The 18676-nt window shown below is 40.0% G+C and overlaps 2 protein-coding genes across 6 annotated transcripts in view; one reads left to right on the forward strand and one right to left on the reverse strand.

Annotated features, from left to right (window-relative positions):
- Nucleotides 1-504: 504 nt before the first annotated feature.
- LOC109968909 (retinoic acid receptor beta-like) lies at nucleotides 505-13101 on the forward strand. 5 transcript variants are annotated; one of them, XM_020615479.1, is made up of 9 exons: nucleotides 505-1311; nucleotides 5370-5530; nucleotides 5861-5905; nucleotides 6023-6164; nucleotides 7031-7194; nucleotides 9562-9738; nucleotides 10752-10956; nucleotides 11139-11297; nucleotides 11406-13101. In XM_020615479.1, exons 1-9 carry the CDS (start codon nucleotides 1149-1151, stop codon nucleotides 11558-11560), a joined length of 1371 nt encoding a protein of 456 aa, XP_020471135.1. In that variant the 5' UTR covers nucleotides 505-1148; the 3' UTR covers nucleotides 11561-13101. The 5 variants fall into 5 exon arrangements, with proteins under 5 accessions (XP_020471135.1, XP_020471134.1, XP_020471133.1 ...); XM_020615478.1 differs by having other exon boundaries at nucleotides 506-1311; nucleotides 5373-5530; nucleotides 7028-7194; nucleotides 11406-13100; XM_020615477.1 differs by having other exon boundaries at nucleotides 506-1311; nucleotides 7028-7194; nucleotides 11406-13099.
- Nucleotides 13102-13618: 517 nt separating this feature from the next.
- nek10 (NIMA-related kinase 10) overlaps nucleotides 13619-18676 on the reverse strand; it is a 15357-nt gene continuing 10299 nt past the window's right edge. The window contains 12 exon segments of the mRNA XM_020615476.1: nucleotides 13619-14579; nucleotides 15015-15070; nucleotides 15946-15989; nucleotides 16262-16367; nucleotides 16821-16931; nucleotides 17124-17224; nucleotides 17344-17381; nucleotides 17584-17629; nucleotides 17748-17795; nucleotides 17874-18130; nucleotides 18371-18441; nucleotides 18519-18648. Of these exon segments, the coding sequence (XP_020471132.1) occupies nucleotides 14561-14579; nucleotides 15015-15070; nucleotides 15946-15989; nucleotides 16262-16367; nucleotides 16821-16931; nucleotides 17124-17224; nucleotides 17344-17381; nucleotides 17584-17629; nucleotides 17748-17795; nucleotides 17874-18130; nucleotides 18371-18441; nucleotides 18519-18648 (1027 nt within the window). The 3' untranslated portion in view covers nucleotides 13619-14560.

Consider the following 18676-nt stretch of genomic DNA (forward strand, 5'->3'; position numbering starts at 1 on the left):
GCATCAGTTTTGGTACTTTTCAAACTGTTCACTGTGAGCCAGACAGTGTTATAGGAACACAAAGCTAAATCTGTTGAGCTGATGGTATCAAATTCTGTATCAGGTTGCCAGGTTATGGAAAAACCCTCTCTAGAATGACACTTATCTTTAGTTAATGCAGCTACTTAATTAATTTGTGAGATCCCTCCAATAGACAGTTTGATCACCCACATTTGTGAAAATGGCTGCAGAGCATCTGAACCAAAATCAATCTATAAACGGCTTATTAATATTTATAACAGGAGACATCATGGATTATTGTTGATTTGTTTATTCATAACCTATAGCTTATTAATATTTATAACAGGAGATATCATGGATTGTTGATTTGTTTATTCATAACCTATATTTAAAGTGTTTGAATTCAGAACTGATGGCTTAGTAGGTGTCTCTAATGAGTTTAGGTATCATGCTGTGGGAAGATGTTCACAATTTGGCAACCTAAAAGTTTTTTTTAGAGGCTTATAACTGATCTGTAAAGCATTAGTACCCAATGAAGCCATTAGATGCAGCCTTTATAAATGGTGCCCTAACTCTTTGAAAGACAGTGAGTGAGTTGAACTTTAACAGAAGCAGTTTTTACTTCTTTTCCACCCCTGATCTGATACTTTTACTTACGTAAAGGACCTAAGCAAGCTACTTGTTTCTATCGCTGCTGGCGATGGCAGACAGCGGCTGGGTCATGTGAAGGTCAGCAGCGGAGGAGGTTCATGGAGAGTTCACTTGCATACATTAGGTAACACCATCGGTCGCTGTGACATAACTAGTATGATGCAGGCTGAGCTGGGACATTAGTCAATAACGAGGAGATAACAAGAAAAGTCCGGGAGCAAACTTTGTTATGCAAAGCAGCCTGCAGCTCTCGATGCGCTAACCTGGGTCTCTCTGCTGGGGCGCAGTACGCTGGCTGGCCTCAGCAACTTCAGACCATCTGTGTGGAAATATAGGTCTGCTCCTGAGCGTGCACGCCTCTCTACATCTAAGACAGTCATGCTGTACTTTTAAAACACGTTTTCATCAAGCTCAACGTCGGCGGTGCAAACAGGGAGAACCCATCCTGCTGTCACGGATTTACAACATCACCAGACGGACTTCTCTGAAGCCTGATCATGTTCGACTACATGGAATTTCAAACTTTGGGTCACGGAGAAATCACCGACTTCTACAACACACCCAGTCCTCCCTGCATGCTGCAGGAGCTGGACCAGGACCTGGCAGCCTTCTTCCCCGAGCTGGTGGAGTCGGACTGGCCGCAGCACCGGTGCTCGCAATGTAGGTGTTATGTTAAAAATTCAGTGAATGATAGTTTGGTGTGCAGCATTCAGCGGATGTCCAGCACCAGGAAAATATCCGTATATTGTATAAAGGTAATCAAGTATGGTAAATCAAATCAATTAGCCTATGTGGCCTAAATTCAGAAAGGCAAATTTGTCTCAATAGGCTTCATATGACATCTTCCGCTCTTATAGACCCTCCACAGGTTCATCTCTTTGTTAAACACAGTAATATTAGATGAATTTACTCAGCAACACCTTAATCAGTAGGTCAAGAGTTTAATTCAAGTGAATGTTAAAGTGATGTGACCCAGTCCAGCATTTACAGTAAAGGTAAGGTTGTGTGATACAGTATCAATATGATCCTCTGATTGGAATAACATTTCACAGCATTAGGCTGCACTGATAGCAGGCATGTTTAAGTAACATATAAATCCACCCCATAGTCGCTATCTGTCCTGGGACTGTTCAATTGCATCACAGTCAATAAATAAATCAATTTGTAAAGTTCTTTTCATACAGGTTCAGAGTGCTTTACAGATGACCTAGAAGCTGAGGACAGATGTAAACAGGCAAACAGTTTGAGATCAATATGAAATATTACAACCAGAAGAATAGATTAAAAGTACTGTGTTTAAGTACAGGTAACAGATGATGACAAATTCAATGTGGTGCTTAAGTAAAAGAATATTAAAATCAAAGCTGGCAGGAAAACAATGTAAGGGCTTAGACGTCAACCATGTATTCTTGGTTCATGAATGAAGTGAAACAAAATGGAAATTCATTCAGACTAACTTTCCCACATCTGGATGGTGAAACACTTACACTGTTATTTTATTTTATTTTCATTATTTACCACACATTAAATTTTTCCTCTGACCATGTCTGGAGTACTTCACTCTCAACTGTCGTACTGCCTTTAAAACCCTACAATCAGAAGTAAATGTACTAGTTCTGCAGAAAAATGTCCCCTATAAGTGATATATTAGCATATGGATGGAAGGAAGGAAAACATTTTTGCTCCACACATCCATATTCATTTCCTTAGACTTTATTCTGATTTTTTTTTTTTGTCAAATATTGGAAATTTAGCCTTTTAAGTCAAACTTTTGTAAGAAGTTTAGAGAGGTAGTATCTTTATTGAACTAACACAACTTATAGATCTAATAGTTGGCGATGAGCCACAGCTGGATGTTTCTTGTTGTAAAGAGTCACAAGCCAAAAAGGTTCATTTATGCTGATCTGAACAGTAACTACAGCTGTCAGACTACGATATTTCTAGGGCTGGGTATCATTCCAAAATTTTCAATACTGGTACCGATACGGATACCTGACTTTGATACTGGTTCCTAAGTGCTACTTTTTTTTGCTCTTATTTTTTCAGAGCTATGTAGATTAAGCTAACTCTCCTTAGCAGGCAGCTACTTCTCGTTCAGAGCAGGGTCAGTAAGGACGCCGGTGTTCCAGTTACACATTGCGAGTACTGTGTCCTCCCATCCTCAGGAGTTTGGACATAAAGTTTGGACTTGCTAACTTACTACAGTCACCTATGATTGCGAACAAGCTGTGCAACAGCACATGGAATAAAGTACACACCTAGCAATATGTGTTTGATATCGCCAGAGCCAAGTCACAGCCAGGAAGAAGAGAAAAAGACAGAGCAAAAGACTGGACAAGAGTAAATTTTGGACTGGCTTTCACTCACTGGCAAGAGCTAAAAATACCCCTGTCAGGGTTACTAACTGTTAATAGCTACTGTCCTGGTATTAGCTGTAGAGTCCCGCTAACACCCTGCCATCACCACAGCAGGGTGTACATCTCTAATGTTATTTATGAAATACCTCAGCATAAGCTATAACCCTTTTGATGTCATCACGTCTCATGGAGATTTTTTCCAGATGTAAAAACTCATCTGCCTCAGTCCCCCAATTAAATAAATTCACACCAGAAGGTTTGGTCAGTCTTTGTCACAAACAAACAGCCAACAAACCCATCTCAACTAGCTTGTAATAAATTACACTGCCCAATGTACATTATGTATACTATGATGTGTCGTCAGCACAGTTTCATTCCATTACACACATCCACATTCAAACACTTAGCAAACTATCTGAAAACACGAGCAATATTTCAGTAAAGCTAAAAACAAACCTGTCGTTATTCCGAGTGTTCCCCTTCAATTCCACAATAAATAAACCTAAGCAGAGTCATATTTGTATAAAATCCTGTAATATTACTTTGCCATTCTTTGGCTTCTGACATTTTCTTTCCTGGTTCAGTAACAGCTTCAACTTGTAAACAAATGCACACGCAGGCTACTGCAAACTAGTATCTACCACAGTTGGGTACAACTCAGTTACACTTAGCAACTGACAAGTTATGTATTGTTGCTTTAAAACTCTGTTGTTGTAAGTGTTTGACGCATACAGTGCATTGTGGGCTAGATCAGATAGGACCACCTGGGTTGGGGGCAAGCTCTTTTCCCGCCCCCACTGACCAAATCACTTATACCACCCCCCACCCCCCCACTCACTTTCTGTTTCTTCTCCTCCTCATCAGTCAGTTGGGCTTGTGGCATGCTCCTGCATTGTTTTGTGTCGGGAGAGCACTCAGACTGATGGGGGTGTCCTCGTTTGACCCAAGGTTCAGCCAGAGGGCATGGGTTCAAGGGGATACAACCTCTTTCTTCATTTTCTGGTAGTGTTGGAGCAGTGGATGTGATCTGAGAGCCAGCAGGAGCCTGAGTGAGCCCCACAGACTGGAGCAGGATTTAAGTGGGAGGGTGAAGTGGAGAGAAATATAACATTCAGCTGGAAAATAGAAGTTAAAGTTCTGTTACAGTAGGTGCCTTAATGTGCTGGCAGCTGTACGTAGGTATTAGGGACAGGCACGTTCTAAACTGAAAACATTTCCAAAGAAAATGAAATGACACAACCCAGCTGGTCTGTGAAAGCAAAGAGCAACAAGAACAAGCTTTCTCTGGACAGACCACCCACCCTGGTATTTGACACAGTTTGGGTTTCACTCTGTTTTTGTGATTTCTAAGGTTCTAAATGAGAAGTACAGCTGTGTAACTCCACAATTTCATTTAGGCAAACTGAGCAATATTTATGAAACAGTGAGTGTGAGCGGGATCTTGTTTCTCAGCGTGTTCTTTCCGAGCATCAGTATATTCCTGGAACCTTATCGGTAGTAAGGAACAATGTAAAGTCTTCCCTTCCTTAAATGCCACAGGGCCATTTAAATCAAAACTGATTATCTTTTAGGAGCATGAATGAGCTCAGAAAATGTCAGTACAGTTTGCCTATTAGATTATGAGAGCTCCTGAAAGCTACTAGAAAAGTCACAATGAGCTCAGTAAATTTCAATCTGCATTTTTTTTGATATTTCTGGTTTATAACTAGGATTTGGCCTGATGCTTCCTAAGGGTCACCAACATGTTCATTGTCAGGGGAATATCTACAACAGATGTTTTTAAAGTCTGACAGTGTCTGACAGCTACGTTCACTTTAAAATGTAATGACTCTCAGGGGAGTTTTGGAGTTATGTGGGTTCTTCTATGATTTATAAGCACATTTATGGACATTTATTCATGATGGGAATCAGGGACGATGATTTCTTTGAGAAGTGTAAGTCAGACTGAATCTTAAAATATATGCATATCTGTGTGTTTAGATCTGACCAACTTATTGCTCCAAGAAGGATTGTGTTTGTGGTGGTCAGGCTGTGTCAGACTGTGCTGATAAACAGGTCAAACCAGTGGCCAAAGTACATTACCTTAACTAACATCTGTTCCACCTCACACAATATCTTCACCTTAAAGTATCAAAACCTCTGGTCCAATTTTTTTTTTTGACAATGTGGTGAGTCGTAGTTGTTAAAACTTGCTGTAGACCAAGAGTGTAGTGGACGGGTCTGACAAGCACGCCTGAGGTCACAAAGCTTCTAGTGGTGCAGTTATTGTATAGTATGTTGTGTACCACATGGCCACAGTACTGTATATCCCTTCTGTGCTTGTTTATCAGTGTTACATGGTGTGATATTTTGTGTTTGCAGCAGTGGCCAGCCAGAGCTCCAGCTCCAGCTCCATCTCAGAGGATCTGCTCACCAGCACCCCCTCTCCACCCCCACCCCCTCGCACTTATAAACCCTGCTTTGTGTGTCAAGATAAGTCCTCAGGCTACCACTATGGAGTCAGCGCCTGCGAAGGCTGCAAGGTAACACATCAGGCTCATGGTTCAATAAACGTCAGATTTTCAGATGAAACCTTTTAGTTTGCACCAGCTACAAAAAGGTCACAAGAAAAATAAAATAAATACATTTATATGTTAATGCACAATACTTTAACAGGATGTTTACAGTTGTGCTCTGCCACATTAGGTATTGGTTGCTGTCTTGCTCAAATAACACACCAACACCATGTCCCTAACACCTAATTTAATCTTTCTGAATTTTGAGTGAAATATCTCAACATCTAATGGATAGCTTGAGGAAGTAAATTTCCTTATGTTCACATGATGTTTCATTGTGTTACTGTATCTGTACAGACAAAATACCAATATCATCATAAACTCTCCAACTGTCATATACGGGTAAATATACCTACAGTATTTATATTGGCAAATTATTCTAGATTTTGCCTTTAGGGGGGGTTATTTCTACTGTTCTGGCAACTTAAATCACTGACGCCTTCTCTTTTGCCTCTGCAGGGCTTCTTCCGCCGAAGCGTACAGAAAAACATGGTGTACACTTGCCACCGCGACAGAAACTGCATCATCAACAAGATCACCAGGAACCGCTGTCAGTACTGTCGGCTGCAGCGGTGCTTCGCTGTGGGAATGTCCAAAAAGTGTAAGTGTCAGATCCACTCTAATTCAGCAAGATGCCTTGTGAGACCCATTGCTCCGTCATGTTGAAGATAATGTGGCAACTGTAACAGCCAAAACCAGACGTTCACATTCAGTAAAGCGTAAGAGGTGATGGGAAGGTCAGTGAATGATTGACTCAGGTTTTTCATTTTGCTGCATGATTCATAAAACCACAACACAAAAAAATGCATTTCTAGACTACAGAAACCTCAGTGTAGGTCTAAATACACAGCAAAACAAAACAAAAAATACCATGGAGTTACATTTTTCATTTGCTGTATATTTACAGTAACATTCCATCCTGTTTCTGTTCTGTGGAAATGTATTTTTCAGGTTTATTTAGCAAAAAAATTATGGGAAATTTCTCAAACCTCAAAGGAGCACTTAATCCTAATGATTCAAAATGACCACATTTGGAGATACATGGGTTTTTTTTGTGAATGTATAATGGCAATTTTCAGAGGGTGTACCTTGTTTTTATGAACTTCCTTTAACTTTTAAAGACACGTCATTTGTTACAGCTTAATCAGTCATTTCCCTTCAATCTAAATATGTCTGCCCATGTGTGTAATCTTCTCTGATAGACATAGAACCGCTGCCCGGCTTGTTTATTAGTGTCTTGGTCTTGTCTGAATTGTGTGGACAAATAAAGCATCTTGTATTTTCAAAATCAAAGTCTGAGTATCATGGAAAAGGCTGGTAAAGTCCATTCATGCTGTCAGTTACCATAACTTGAATTCCAGAAATAATAACATCAAAATGAGTTTTACATCAAGTATCAGCAACATTTCGTATCTTTTAGCTGTTTGTTTGGCATCTTATAACCAGTGGCATTCTTTTCCTCAGCAGTGAGAAATGACCGAAACAGGCGGAAGGGGAAGAAGGAAGCGGTGAAGATGACCATTATGGAGACGTATGAGCTGACAGCAGAGCTCGGTCTGATAGTAGAGAAGATCTGCAGGGCTCACAGAGAGACCTTCCCCTCCCTTTGCCAGCTGGGAAAATATACCACAGTGAGTCACAACATCAAACCTGATGTTTGAAAAAAAAAAATTCTCTGCAGAGAGAAAATCATTTGCAGAGGGGAAGATATCCAAGATGTCCTCTCTGTCCATTGATTCAGATATGTATTTTATAGAGAATAGTTGAAGGATAGCGTGAGTTTAACCAGGTATTTCTAGTTTGCCATTAGAAGACGTCAAATACAGAACACAAACATAAAGAATGTATTGTTGGAAGTAGCTAAAGTTTCCCAAAAGTTGCTCCATTTGATTTTTTTAACATTGCAGTAAGTTTATTTCCCATAAACTGGCACCATAGAAGGTAACATGCACTGCAGTGCAGAATTTTTAGGATTGTTGAGGTCTTAAAGCCTCATGGGAATTGTAGGAATATCAGCTGTGATCCCTAGCAGGAAGAGACAGGATTTTTGGCATTTAAATCTCTACATGTGTGATCTTTATTCAGAGACCATCTTGTTACTGACAGGTCAGAGAACGATGCTCACAGTGGCTCAACTCATGGTTATTGTACATCACTGTTTGAAATCCTACATGTTATCTGTAAACACAACAGGGAGAGACCAATAGAGATGGGATGATACCAGATCAGTTTATTCAGGACAACATTATCATTATTATTCAAACTGAAAACAGCTTATGTATTCAACAGCTCAGTAATCAAATATGAGCAAGGTCGCATCCTGTAGTTTTCTTAGAATTAGTCAAAAATACACACAAGAAACATCAAAAAATCTTTTTAAAGCATTATTTGGTAATGCTTTTTAAGGGGCCTTAACATTTTTCCAGGATATTTGCTTTTTGTTACTAAACATGTGGAAAATGTTCTGAGACTAACTCTTATTTTGCTGATTTCCAGAGGAATTTCATTTCTAAAAAACTGCTCTTTTAAACCCAATTATTAATTTGTTATTGGAACCTTTAATCTTCCTATATGTTAATGCATGAGCAGGGACCTACCTTCACTAAGTTCAAACGGAAGTATGAGGACATATGAGTGAACTATAAGGCTACTGAATGCTTGTGAATACTTGGTTGTTTGTTGGTTTTGGGGAAGGTTGAGGTCTGTGCCACTGCTGGGCACTGGCAGAACCGCAGCAGGGATAGAAGAATAGAGGGTAAAAAAAAAACAGTGGGGGGGGCGGACGGACCAGAAGTGGAAGTATGGAGGTTTGAGTGGGTTAAATAGTGTGAAAATGAATTGGTTGACAGGATTCTTTCAGGAGAGTGTGTTTTTAAAGAACAGTTATCTGCCCTGCTCTGGTTAAGTTTCTGCCCTCAGACATACCCTCCTGTTCCACTCGCCTGACCCCACCCATACACACACCTGCTCCCAGTTTCCCAGCTATCCAGCCAGTATCTCAACCTGATATGTTTTCCTGTAGGCCTTGGTTAAACTCACCTCGTCACCAGTCCGCCTGCTTGCATGTCTGTGTTTGGGGCCTGCATTTGTGACACAAACAGCTATTTTCCTCATCAGTTTCATGGCATTTGGTGTAATAAATAATGAGCTTCCAGGTTTTGTGATGTGCGAAAAGCTTTCAGTATGACCATCCATCCATTTTCTATCATATTCTGAGGAATTATTGTTATAAGGAGTGACAAAAATGTTACTTAAATGTGAGTAAATTCATGCACATGGTAAATAATTCTCAGCCATATCATCCCCATTGGACCTTTCATCATCAAAGTTTCACCTTAAGTGTAAGTTGATGAACTCTGTCCTACCTTATATTTGTTTTGAAGATGTAAATCAGTAGAGATGTAATGCTTCTGTTCCGTTAGAAGACCAGTGTAGGATTTAAATTTGCTTAGTTCAACATTTGCATAGTCATCAACAATAAACACACAAAAAGCACTTGGTGTTGGTCATGCAAACTGTGACACACATGCTTTACAAACCGCACGTCCCGCCATGACAACAAAAGCAAAACATTTCCAGCATTAACACAACAGAGTAAACTAACTGGTATGACATCTAAAGGGTGTGCCTATTTCATCCATTGTATGTTACATGCTTGTGGTTTTAGTCAGCAGAAGTGACCGATGTATGGAAGAATGAATAAAATCAGGACATAGACTGAATGACAAACTGCCACACCTGTTGTATTCTTATATAAACAATGGATGATGTTACTGTGTGTATTTGAAAGGTGTTGCCTTTTGTGATCTTTCACTTGCAGCTGTTTGCAGTGAAGTGTCTAAATATGCCAGCTACACCTGCCCAGCACCAAACAGCAGACAGACAAAGTTAGTGAACACTGCAGAGCCTTCAGGAGCTATAGTAAAGCCAGATGTGTCCTGCATTTTCCTGGAAACAGGAACCTAAACAACATCCTTCATGTTTTCTTCTCCATCTAGAACTCTAGCTCTGACCACAGGATCCAGCTGGACCTGGGTCTGTGGGACAAATTCAGTGAGCTCGCCACCAAGTGCATCATCAAGGTGGTGGAGTTTGCCAAGCGAGTGCCAGGCTTCACCGGTCTGACCATTGCTGACCAGATCACTCTGCTCAAAGCCGCCTGCCTGGACATCCTGGTATGTTTGTCATAAAACAGCTTTCTACTTCATGAGTTTTAGCTGAGCCGTCAACAAAGGAAATAAATCATAGTAGAAGATTTGTGATGATGACTGAAGTAAATGAGTAGCTGTACGAGGCTTTATTTGCAGTGATACTTTATTTTACCTGCACCCTGCAAGAACTGAACTGAATGACATGAATTACACACAGACAGGACAGAGCTGCTGATGTGATTCACACCATTTGTGGATCTTGACTCACGCTGTCATTCAACACTCATGGCAAAGACAAACTGACAGGCAGGCTGGCGGATGGAGAGCAGCCATCAGACAGAGCGGGCTGCATGCTTTATTCTCCTTCATCCTCTGTCATTCACTGCCAAGTCTGTTTGTCATCGTCACTGTCAGACCTGATCATTTACTCCGACGCTGTCTGACAGCAGCAGGGGAGTTCTGCGTGTGATCAAAAGCTCTGTTGCATTTTATTTTTACACACTTCCTCCTGGTGAGGTGTTCTGGGACTTCTGTTTGCCAAGTTCTCACGGTTTGGTCTTCATGCAGTATTTATCACTCCCTCCATGGCACCACACACCACTGTAAAGTCACAAGTCTAAAGTCAGACTGTGCATATTTGTATTTGTGTTTAAGATTTCTATTCATTTATCGAGGGGTAAGCAACCTGCAGTAGAAATGATTTAAAAACTGATTAGTGATGTCTAGTGTGTGGGTAGTGACTGGGCAAATTGTCATCAGTCATCAGGCTAGAATTCAGTATATTGCTGATTTATTTTAACTTGATTTTTGGCAAAAATAGAATGGACACGATAATGAAATGAAGAAGCAATGCAGGAGGTCATTCCAGAGATTTCCTGCACCTGCTTTTGTCCCATATGACTGTCATGTGCTGTGGTTTCATGATGGGAATCATTGCATCGTGACCTGATACTTTTTCCGCTCTTAAACACTGTGCAATTACAAAATCTTTATTTCCTCTATCATCCGCTTCCTCAGTCTGTTGTTCTTCTCTTCAGATCCTGAGAATTTGCACTCGATACACTCCTGACCAGGACACCATGACCTTCTCTGACGGGCTGACCCTAACCCGCACTCAGATCCACAACGCTGGATTTGGACCACTGACAGATCATGTTTTCACTTTTGCCGGACAGCTGCTGCCACTGGAGATGGACGACACAGAGAGCGGCCTTCTCAGCGCTATCTGCCTCGTCTCCGGAGGTACTGAAGTAAAACCATGCAGAATAACACTGTGACTTAAACCCCCTAGTTAATTTCTTCATTATTTATATAGTTTCGAAAAAAGTCAACTATGTCTTTAACATGCAAATTCCTTTCTTTTAGAAGGAAAACATTATCTCTGAAGTATTGATGTTAGATGACTGATCTGTCTTCTTCATCAGACCGACAGGACCTGGAGGAGCCGTCCAAGGTGGAGGTGCTGCAGGAGCCGCTGCTGGAGGCGCTGAAGATCTACTCCCGGAAACGGCGGCCCAGCATGCCCCTCATGTTCCCCAAGGCCCTCATGAAGATCACTGACCTGCGCAGCATTAGCACTAAAGGTCAGAAAGCACTGGCTAGCCAACAGATTGTCCTCACATTATCCGATAAAGACAGAAACTGACAGTAATGTGTGCTGTGTAAAAACATCACTGTGTCTATTTCCACAGGGGCTGAGCGGGTGGTGACACTGAAGATGGAGATCCCAGGCTCCATGCCTCCTCTGATTGAGGAGATGCTGGAGGATCTGCAGGACCTGGAGAAACACCAGAAGAAACACTCAGAGGAGAGCAGAGCAGAGGAAAACAATCTCCTCACAGTATGAACTCCTCTGGTTTTATCCTCTGAAGCTGCTCTAAGAACACTTGGTCCATCTCCCCTCCCAGAGGAAACACTTACAGAAGCTGTCCAGATGGTTACTATGGTCTTTGTTCTGTTAATAATCAGAGCCTGATCTGCAGATATGACTCTGTTGTTTAAAGAAGAGATTCAGTTGTTACACCAATGACCTCTTTTAAGAAAGAAAAGCTAATGTCTGTCGGCTCAGATGCTGCTGCAAAGGGGAAAAGAATGCAGTCGTGTTTTCATCTTCCCCCATTTAACTTTTGGACCCTTAGTTGCATAGCTACTGGGAATCATTCTCAGCTTTTCTTTGTCTGGTTTTTACTGTATTTGCATGACATAACACATGCACTAATTTTTACCTCATTAAATATCACTGCATTTAGCATTAGTGTAGTAAAGAAAGTAAACATCGGGAATGGGTATTTTTGATCTTTTTACATTTTATCTGTATTTGTTCACTTGTCAAAGTCTACTGTTTGCACCTGACATGTTGATTTGCTTTATATCTGCAGAAACAAAAGCTTATAAAGGTGAAAATTCCTGATTTGAAAGTGAAGAATGTTTAACCAAGTGTAAGAAATCTTCACTGTAAGCAGCCTGTGGACTGTCATGTGCTTACTCTAAATGTGCCAACATCTTTCATATCTGAGAATTTTACATGGTTTTTGGATTTGTCCACCTGGTCCAGTGAGTGTTAATGTCTTCATGTACTCATCCGTGTTCCTCATTACTCGGTATGACTACTGAATATACACATATATGATCATATTTCATGGTACATTAGGTTGTGAAGTTGCTAGACAGATCACATTTCATGTGCTTTTGTTGCTCTGTTAAGGTCTTATGTACTGGATTCCATGTTGCCGTTTCATGTTTCCACTGACACTGCAGGATTTTGTTATGGCTGAGGTGACGCAACGGTTCATGTTTAATGTTGTGAAGCTGTGAGGTCAACCTGTCTTCTCTCAAAAGCACGGTTCATACTGCCCCCTGTGGATCTTGTAGGGAATCACATGACAGTACAGTAAATATTTCAATCCACTGGGTTGATCAGTTCATGGAAAATTAATCCCAGATTTCACAGAAAAATTTGCTACATTTAAGTATGTTGTGCAGGTGGATTTGTTTCATATATCCAGTTTGCTAAGATATAAAAGGTCAATATGAGTTTCTTTCAGTTTACATTAGGCTGCAGTGTCTACTGAGATAACAGCACCAATGTTGTCAACATTATTGTAAGAAATAAATGCTCCCTACTGTTTAAATTCCCTCACCATCAGTAATGGAAACTCTTAAGTACACTTATCCAAGTGTAGTGCTCGAGTACACTCTTAAAGTGCCTGTTTTTTACTAGTATTCCCATATCATGTTACTTCACTTCAGGGGGACATACTGTACTTTCTACTCCACTACATTTTATCTGACAGTTGTAGTTATGCTACAGCTTAAGATATTTTAAAAAAGAAAAAAATAATAAGGATAAGCTTGTGACTTTTTACAAGCAAACAGATCCAAAAAGGTAAAGTCATCTAACACTTCACACAAAAGCAAAGATTAGAGAAAAGAATTTAAACAACTTTGTTGCCCACTCATTACTCATTTCACAACCCCTTAGATTTAGCTGGTGACCTTTTGGGGGGAAAGACCTTTAGGTTGAAAGCCACTACACTAAATATCAGAAATCAAATATTGTCACAGACAAAGACCCAAATCTAGCATGAGCACTCCCTATTTATAATTTTTCTATCTATGTAAGTAGACATAAAGGCCTTGTGTGCAGAGCCCTGCAGCCTCCATACCCTCTGCCATATTATGATAACGGGACAACAGACAGCAACACGTAGCACACACAAGGACAACACAAAAATATAAACTCACTTCTCTCTACACTTCTCTCTGGTGTCAGAGGTTTAACAAATATCAAACAGGAAAGCATCTTTTCATTAACATTACACTTGATTTTAATGCAATTTCCTCCACACACGTCAGATCTTGAGTACAGGACTTTTACTTGTACTGCAGTATTTTAACATTGCTCCATTAGTACTTTTAATTAAGTAAATGTTCTGAACCCTTCTGCCACTGCTGCTCATTGGCTCAACATCTTATCATGATCACTCACCTTATTAGTTTGACAAATGATCACAGTTGGGCACTTTTTTGAATTAAATAGTGTTTATTTATTTATAATTGTAAAATAGTTTGATAGTCCTTATATAGATTATACTGACAAATATCTTTCAGATCAAAGTGCAAGAGAAAGCTTATTTTTGGCTGCTCGTAAATCTTTGAAACAACTGAAAATGCACAGTGAATTACAAGAAATACATTTTTGATGTTCATTATAGGAGTATCTTAAGGTGCAAGTTAGTATAATGCAAGAACAACAGGAAGTAGAAGAACTGAACATTTCACCTGGTTTTCAGTCTGCAGTCAAACACTGTGATATGTTTGACAGACAATGCTGGATTAAAGAGAAGGCAGGGTTTCTTATCAGCTCTTTGAAAGTGAAGTGAGTGAGGAAACTGGGGCTTGAAGCCACTTGAATCACATGCTGCAACGTGTAGCCTTGCAACAAGGAATTTCAACAGTAAAACTGCTGAGTCTGGTCCTGTGCGCTGAAGTCAGACAAACCTGAACAAACAAAGAGGAAGGCCTCACACAAGCTGAGAAGCTGGAGCCCACAGACAGTGGTGGTCCTCATGCTGCTTAGAGAAGTGTTCAACTTTTACATTGTGAACTAAAAATAAGTTCCACCTTCATTACAAACACGAGCATATACAGCACAGTGTAATGTTTTAAATTACCCTTGGAGATTCACAGTCACATGCCTGAGAATCAAAGAGGTGTTTAGTGACAAACATGTTACAGCAGCCTTGTTTCAGTACAAAAATATATGAGTATATATTATGTATTAATTCAGGTTAATTACACTTCATGTTGACACAGCATCAGTGTGGTCGAAGGTCACTTCTTTTCCTCATGTTATTTCTCTGCGACTCTAAAATGAACACACAAACACATTAAACAGTGTAATTATTTAAACCCGAGCAGGTCATTTTAAATGAGGGAATTCACTTTTATCTTTTAGTGTGGAAACCTAAAAAAAGTGTTATGAAACTTTATGAAACTATTGAGAATCTAACCACACACACATCTAAACTGGGTCCCCTAATTTTAATTAACAGTCTGATAACTAAAAACCCAAAATCCAATAACACATGACAAATACATTAAAATATTATTTCAGTTAAATTTTGTGAGTCGAGGGTCCTGACAGTCAACTGACAGTGGAGTTCATTGAAATAAAACACATTATAGGTTTATAATAAAATCCATGACTCATCTTAGGACTAGTGATTGCTAAACAGGCTTTTAATGATGAACAATGACTTTTATGTGTGTTTATAAAAATGTTAAGATTCTAAGGCCACCTGCTGTGTATTGCTTCATAGTAGCTGTTCTCTTCCAGCAGCTCCTCTATGATGCCCTGAAAGGGGAAACTACTTCAGCAGTAGCAGACAGACATTCAATATGACTTTAATCGGAAATTTAGCTGGAGAAAACAGAATCCTACTGTACCATTACAGAATAATACAACTGGTCTGTTTTTAAAGGATTTGTATTTATTCATTCATTCTTGATTATGAGAGGAATCCTTTATCATTTTGGGAAATATGCTTATTCACTTCCTCCCACAGTCCAAAGACATACAGCTTAGGTTGATTGGTGACTCTAAATTGCCTGTAGGAGTGAGTGTGAGTGTGTGTGGTTGTTTGTTTCTAAGTGTCAACCCTGTGATAGACTGGTGACCTGTCCAGGGTGTACACCGCTTCTTGCCCAGTGTCAGCTGGGATTGGCTGCAGCCCCCCATGACCCTCATTAAGATAAACAGTATAGATAATGGATGGATGGATGCTTATTCATTTTCTTGCCAAGAGATAAGAAGGTTGATATTGCTGTCACGGCTGTATCTTAGCTAGAGTCAGTAGGCAATGAGTGTAGCTTAGAGTAAAGAGTGGGAAACAGATAGTCTGGCTCCATTCAAAGTTAAAAAAGAAAAAGGGGGAAACAAATAGTCTGGCTCCATTCAAAGTTAAAAAAAACAACACCTTTTATCTGGTTTGATTAATCTGCAAAAAAAACAAACTGTAAAAACAGCAAGCTGTGGCCTTACTGGGGGGTTGTGTACCAGACTATTTCTTGGCCAGACACAGTGGCAGACCTTCTCATCCAAATGTCTGAAAGCAAATAAATGTATTTCCCAAAATGTTAAACTATTCCCTTAATAAATCAACAAATGAAAAAGAATATAAAAATAAAATGACAAAACTCAATAACAAAAGAATCCTCAGAGAAACTGACCTGTAGCTGCTGATAGGTAACTCCGTCTCTGAGATTCTCATCACCTGTCAGAAGAATAAATAAATCAGGTTCACTGTTTTACCTTCATCATTTCAACTTGAATTTGCAGCATTTGAGGTCAGACAGCTCAACTCTCTACACAGTATTTCCTCAGCCTGATGATATTAACCTAGCAAATCCTCATTAACATTGAACCAGATTACATCAATAATAGCTTGTGGAAAAGCTTCTTTGCCGAACAGCCTGCAGTGTGTTGTGTGTTGGCGTCTTCGTCTAGATGTGTAAGGTGAAGCTGTGGTCATATAACTAACTCCACCTGTGCCGTGAGCAGCGTGGGAGTCTCCTGTGAATTGGGGGTTCAGAGGCCACCAGTCTGAACTGGTTAAGCCTAATTCCATCAGCTCTGGAGACCCCTGGAGCAGCTGCAGAAAAAGAGCAGGGGAATTCTCATTTTCCTTGTTTTCTCCAGTGTGAAGTTGCCCTGTGCTAAAACTGGCTACAGTATATGTGTAATACTGCATAATACAAGCTGTAACACAAGTAGAGCAACAACTGAAACTGGTGAGAAGTTAAATTATCACAAACCAAACAACTGTCACAGGTTTGTGATTTCAGGTGTTTTTGATACCTCTGCTATTATATGGAAATTATATTCAAGTAGTCTTTGCGGTTGGGAAATATGAATGAGCACAGTAAGTTTAAAAATAATAACATTTATTTTTCTGTGACCACACAATTTATGCATGGCTGCCAGGATACAGGTGACGGCTTTTCTTACTCACAGGCTGAAATGACCTCTTTCTCTTCAACATATATTTTCCACTTTGTTATACTGTATGCACTGAATAAATGAATTGTGATTCAGTAGTACAAACCCTGCTGAGCTCCACCTTCAAGTTGTATGGATCACTGCCATAGTGGAACAGAGACTTTTTAAATTTTTCAACCGCTCGTCGTTTGATATTGTTGTGCGGAGCTGGTGGAAGCTACAGGTGGGGAAAAAAACAGTCAAATCAAAGTGCAATCACTGCTGCACAGCTACACAGTGGACTGTTCACATCTTGGTTTTTGAGTCATGAAACCTTCTTTAGAGTTTATAAAACCAGAATAAAAAGATTTGGACCTGTAGCATCAAACTGAACTGCAATAAGATCTAATAAAATTATATAATACTGTACTTGAGAGATGTAGATAATTTTGTGCAGCTGCCCAAGAAGCCTCTGGATGGGATCATCGATCTGTCGAAGCTTCTTCTGGGAGACACAAATCCCTGCTGACACTAAGATAAAAGCAAAGGCAAATTGACTGACTGAAGCTAAATAAACAGAGCAGACACATGTTAAAAAAGGCTCATATAACCTCCATGGGTTGAGCATTCCCATCAGGTTGGAAAGTTACCTGGTCTTGGTTTCATTTTTGCAGCAGCATCATCCCCACTAACAAAAAAGACAAGAGGAGACGAGGGGGGGGGGGTTTCAAAAAACAGATTTAGCGTTTATATGCATTAATGAATTAACAAACATCTGCCTCCATTTACTGTTCTTTACATTACTAAATGATGGTACTGTGTCCAGTAAATATAATGTATATTTACCACAAACCACAAACAAACTGGTTACGTGAGGTTTTTTTACTTACCTAGATACAATTTCGCCAGGCCCAACACAGGCACTGGACTTCAGTCCTTTCAATCAAAAAATAAATAAACAAATAAAAGCCAAACTGTGAATTAACCAATCTAAAAAAATCCTGTAAAACATGAGCAAAAACCAGAAAAAAAAAAACAAGGCTCCAGTTCTTACTGTTGTTTTGAGTATCAGACCGTTCGACATCATCGTCTGAGGCATCATCTAAAAACACACACATAAACAATATGTTATAATTTTGGAGTTAGATCTTTCAGTGTCACAGCGTGTGCTGTGAGTCACCTTGATTCCCGTGGGCTGAACTGCAGGCTGCAGAAGAACTGGAAGTAAAATATTCAGTTGGCATTAGGAGTCTTTCCTGAAAGCTTTTATGCCTTTCCAGGAAGTACTTCTGTGCTCGTTTCCTGTCTCTCTCTGCTCTTTTTTCCAGTGCATTCTGGGAAGTACAGACGCCGTCCATCAGTTTCATCATAAGGTCACAGATCCTGGAGCTGACAGCCACGATATCCGGACGGTGGTCTGCGTCTGGACTCAAACACCTAAGAGGACATCCCATAAGAGAATAGAGTGCTGTGTGAATTCATTACATGAATGATGTCTGTAATACTGTGTTACTTTCATTCTTTAAAAATAAAAAAACACATGCAAAAAATGGGATACAACTGTCAATTTTTGACACATCAAGTTAGTTATTTTAAGTAGATCTTGACAGACAGTTATTCTAAACACTAACACATGAATCATCAGCCTGCAGGTGCATCTCACAGCAGAAGTCTCACCATCTGATCATGTCTGTGACTCTCTCTGAGAATGCTCCTTCTTCAATTGGGCTATAGATGGCCTCAACAATCTACCAGCACAAAATAAAAAGCAAAGAATAATAAGTGGACAAAAAGAACAAGCCCAAAGTGTGTGTGTTCATGCTACCTTGTTGGCCAGTGACAGCATGTTACTGCTGTAAAATGGTGGCTGTAAAGTGGCCATTTGGTACAAGATGCAGCCCAAAGCCCAGATGTCAGCCTTCTCTCCATATGGCTCATTCTTCACCACCTCTGGACTAACACACAAACACACACCTGTACAGA

Source organism: Monopterus albus, unplaced genomic scaffold (genome assembly GCF_001952655.1).
Source record: "Monopterus albus unplaced genomic scaffold, M_albus_1.0 scaffold166.1, whole genome shotgun sequence".
Classification (NCBI taxonomy): domain Eukaryota; kingdom Metazoa; phylum Chordata; class Actinopteri; order Synbranchiformes; family Synbranchidae; genus Monopterus; species Monopterus albus.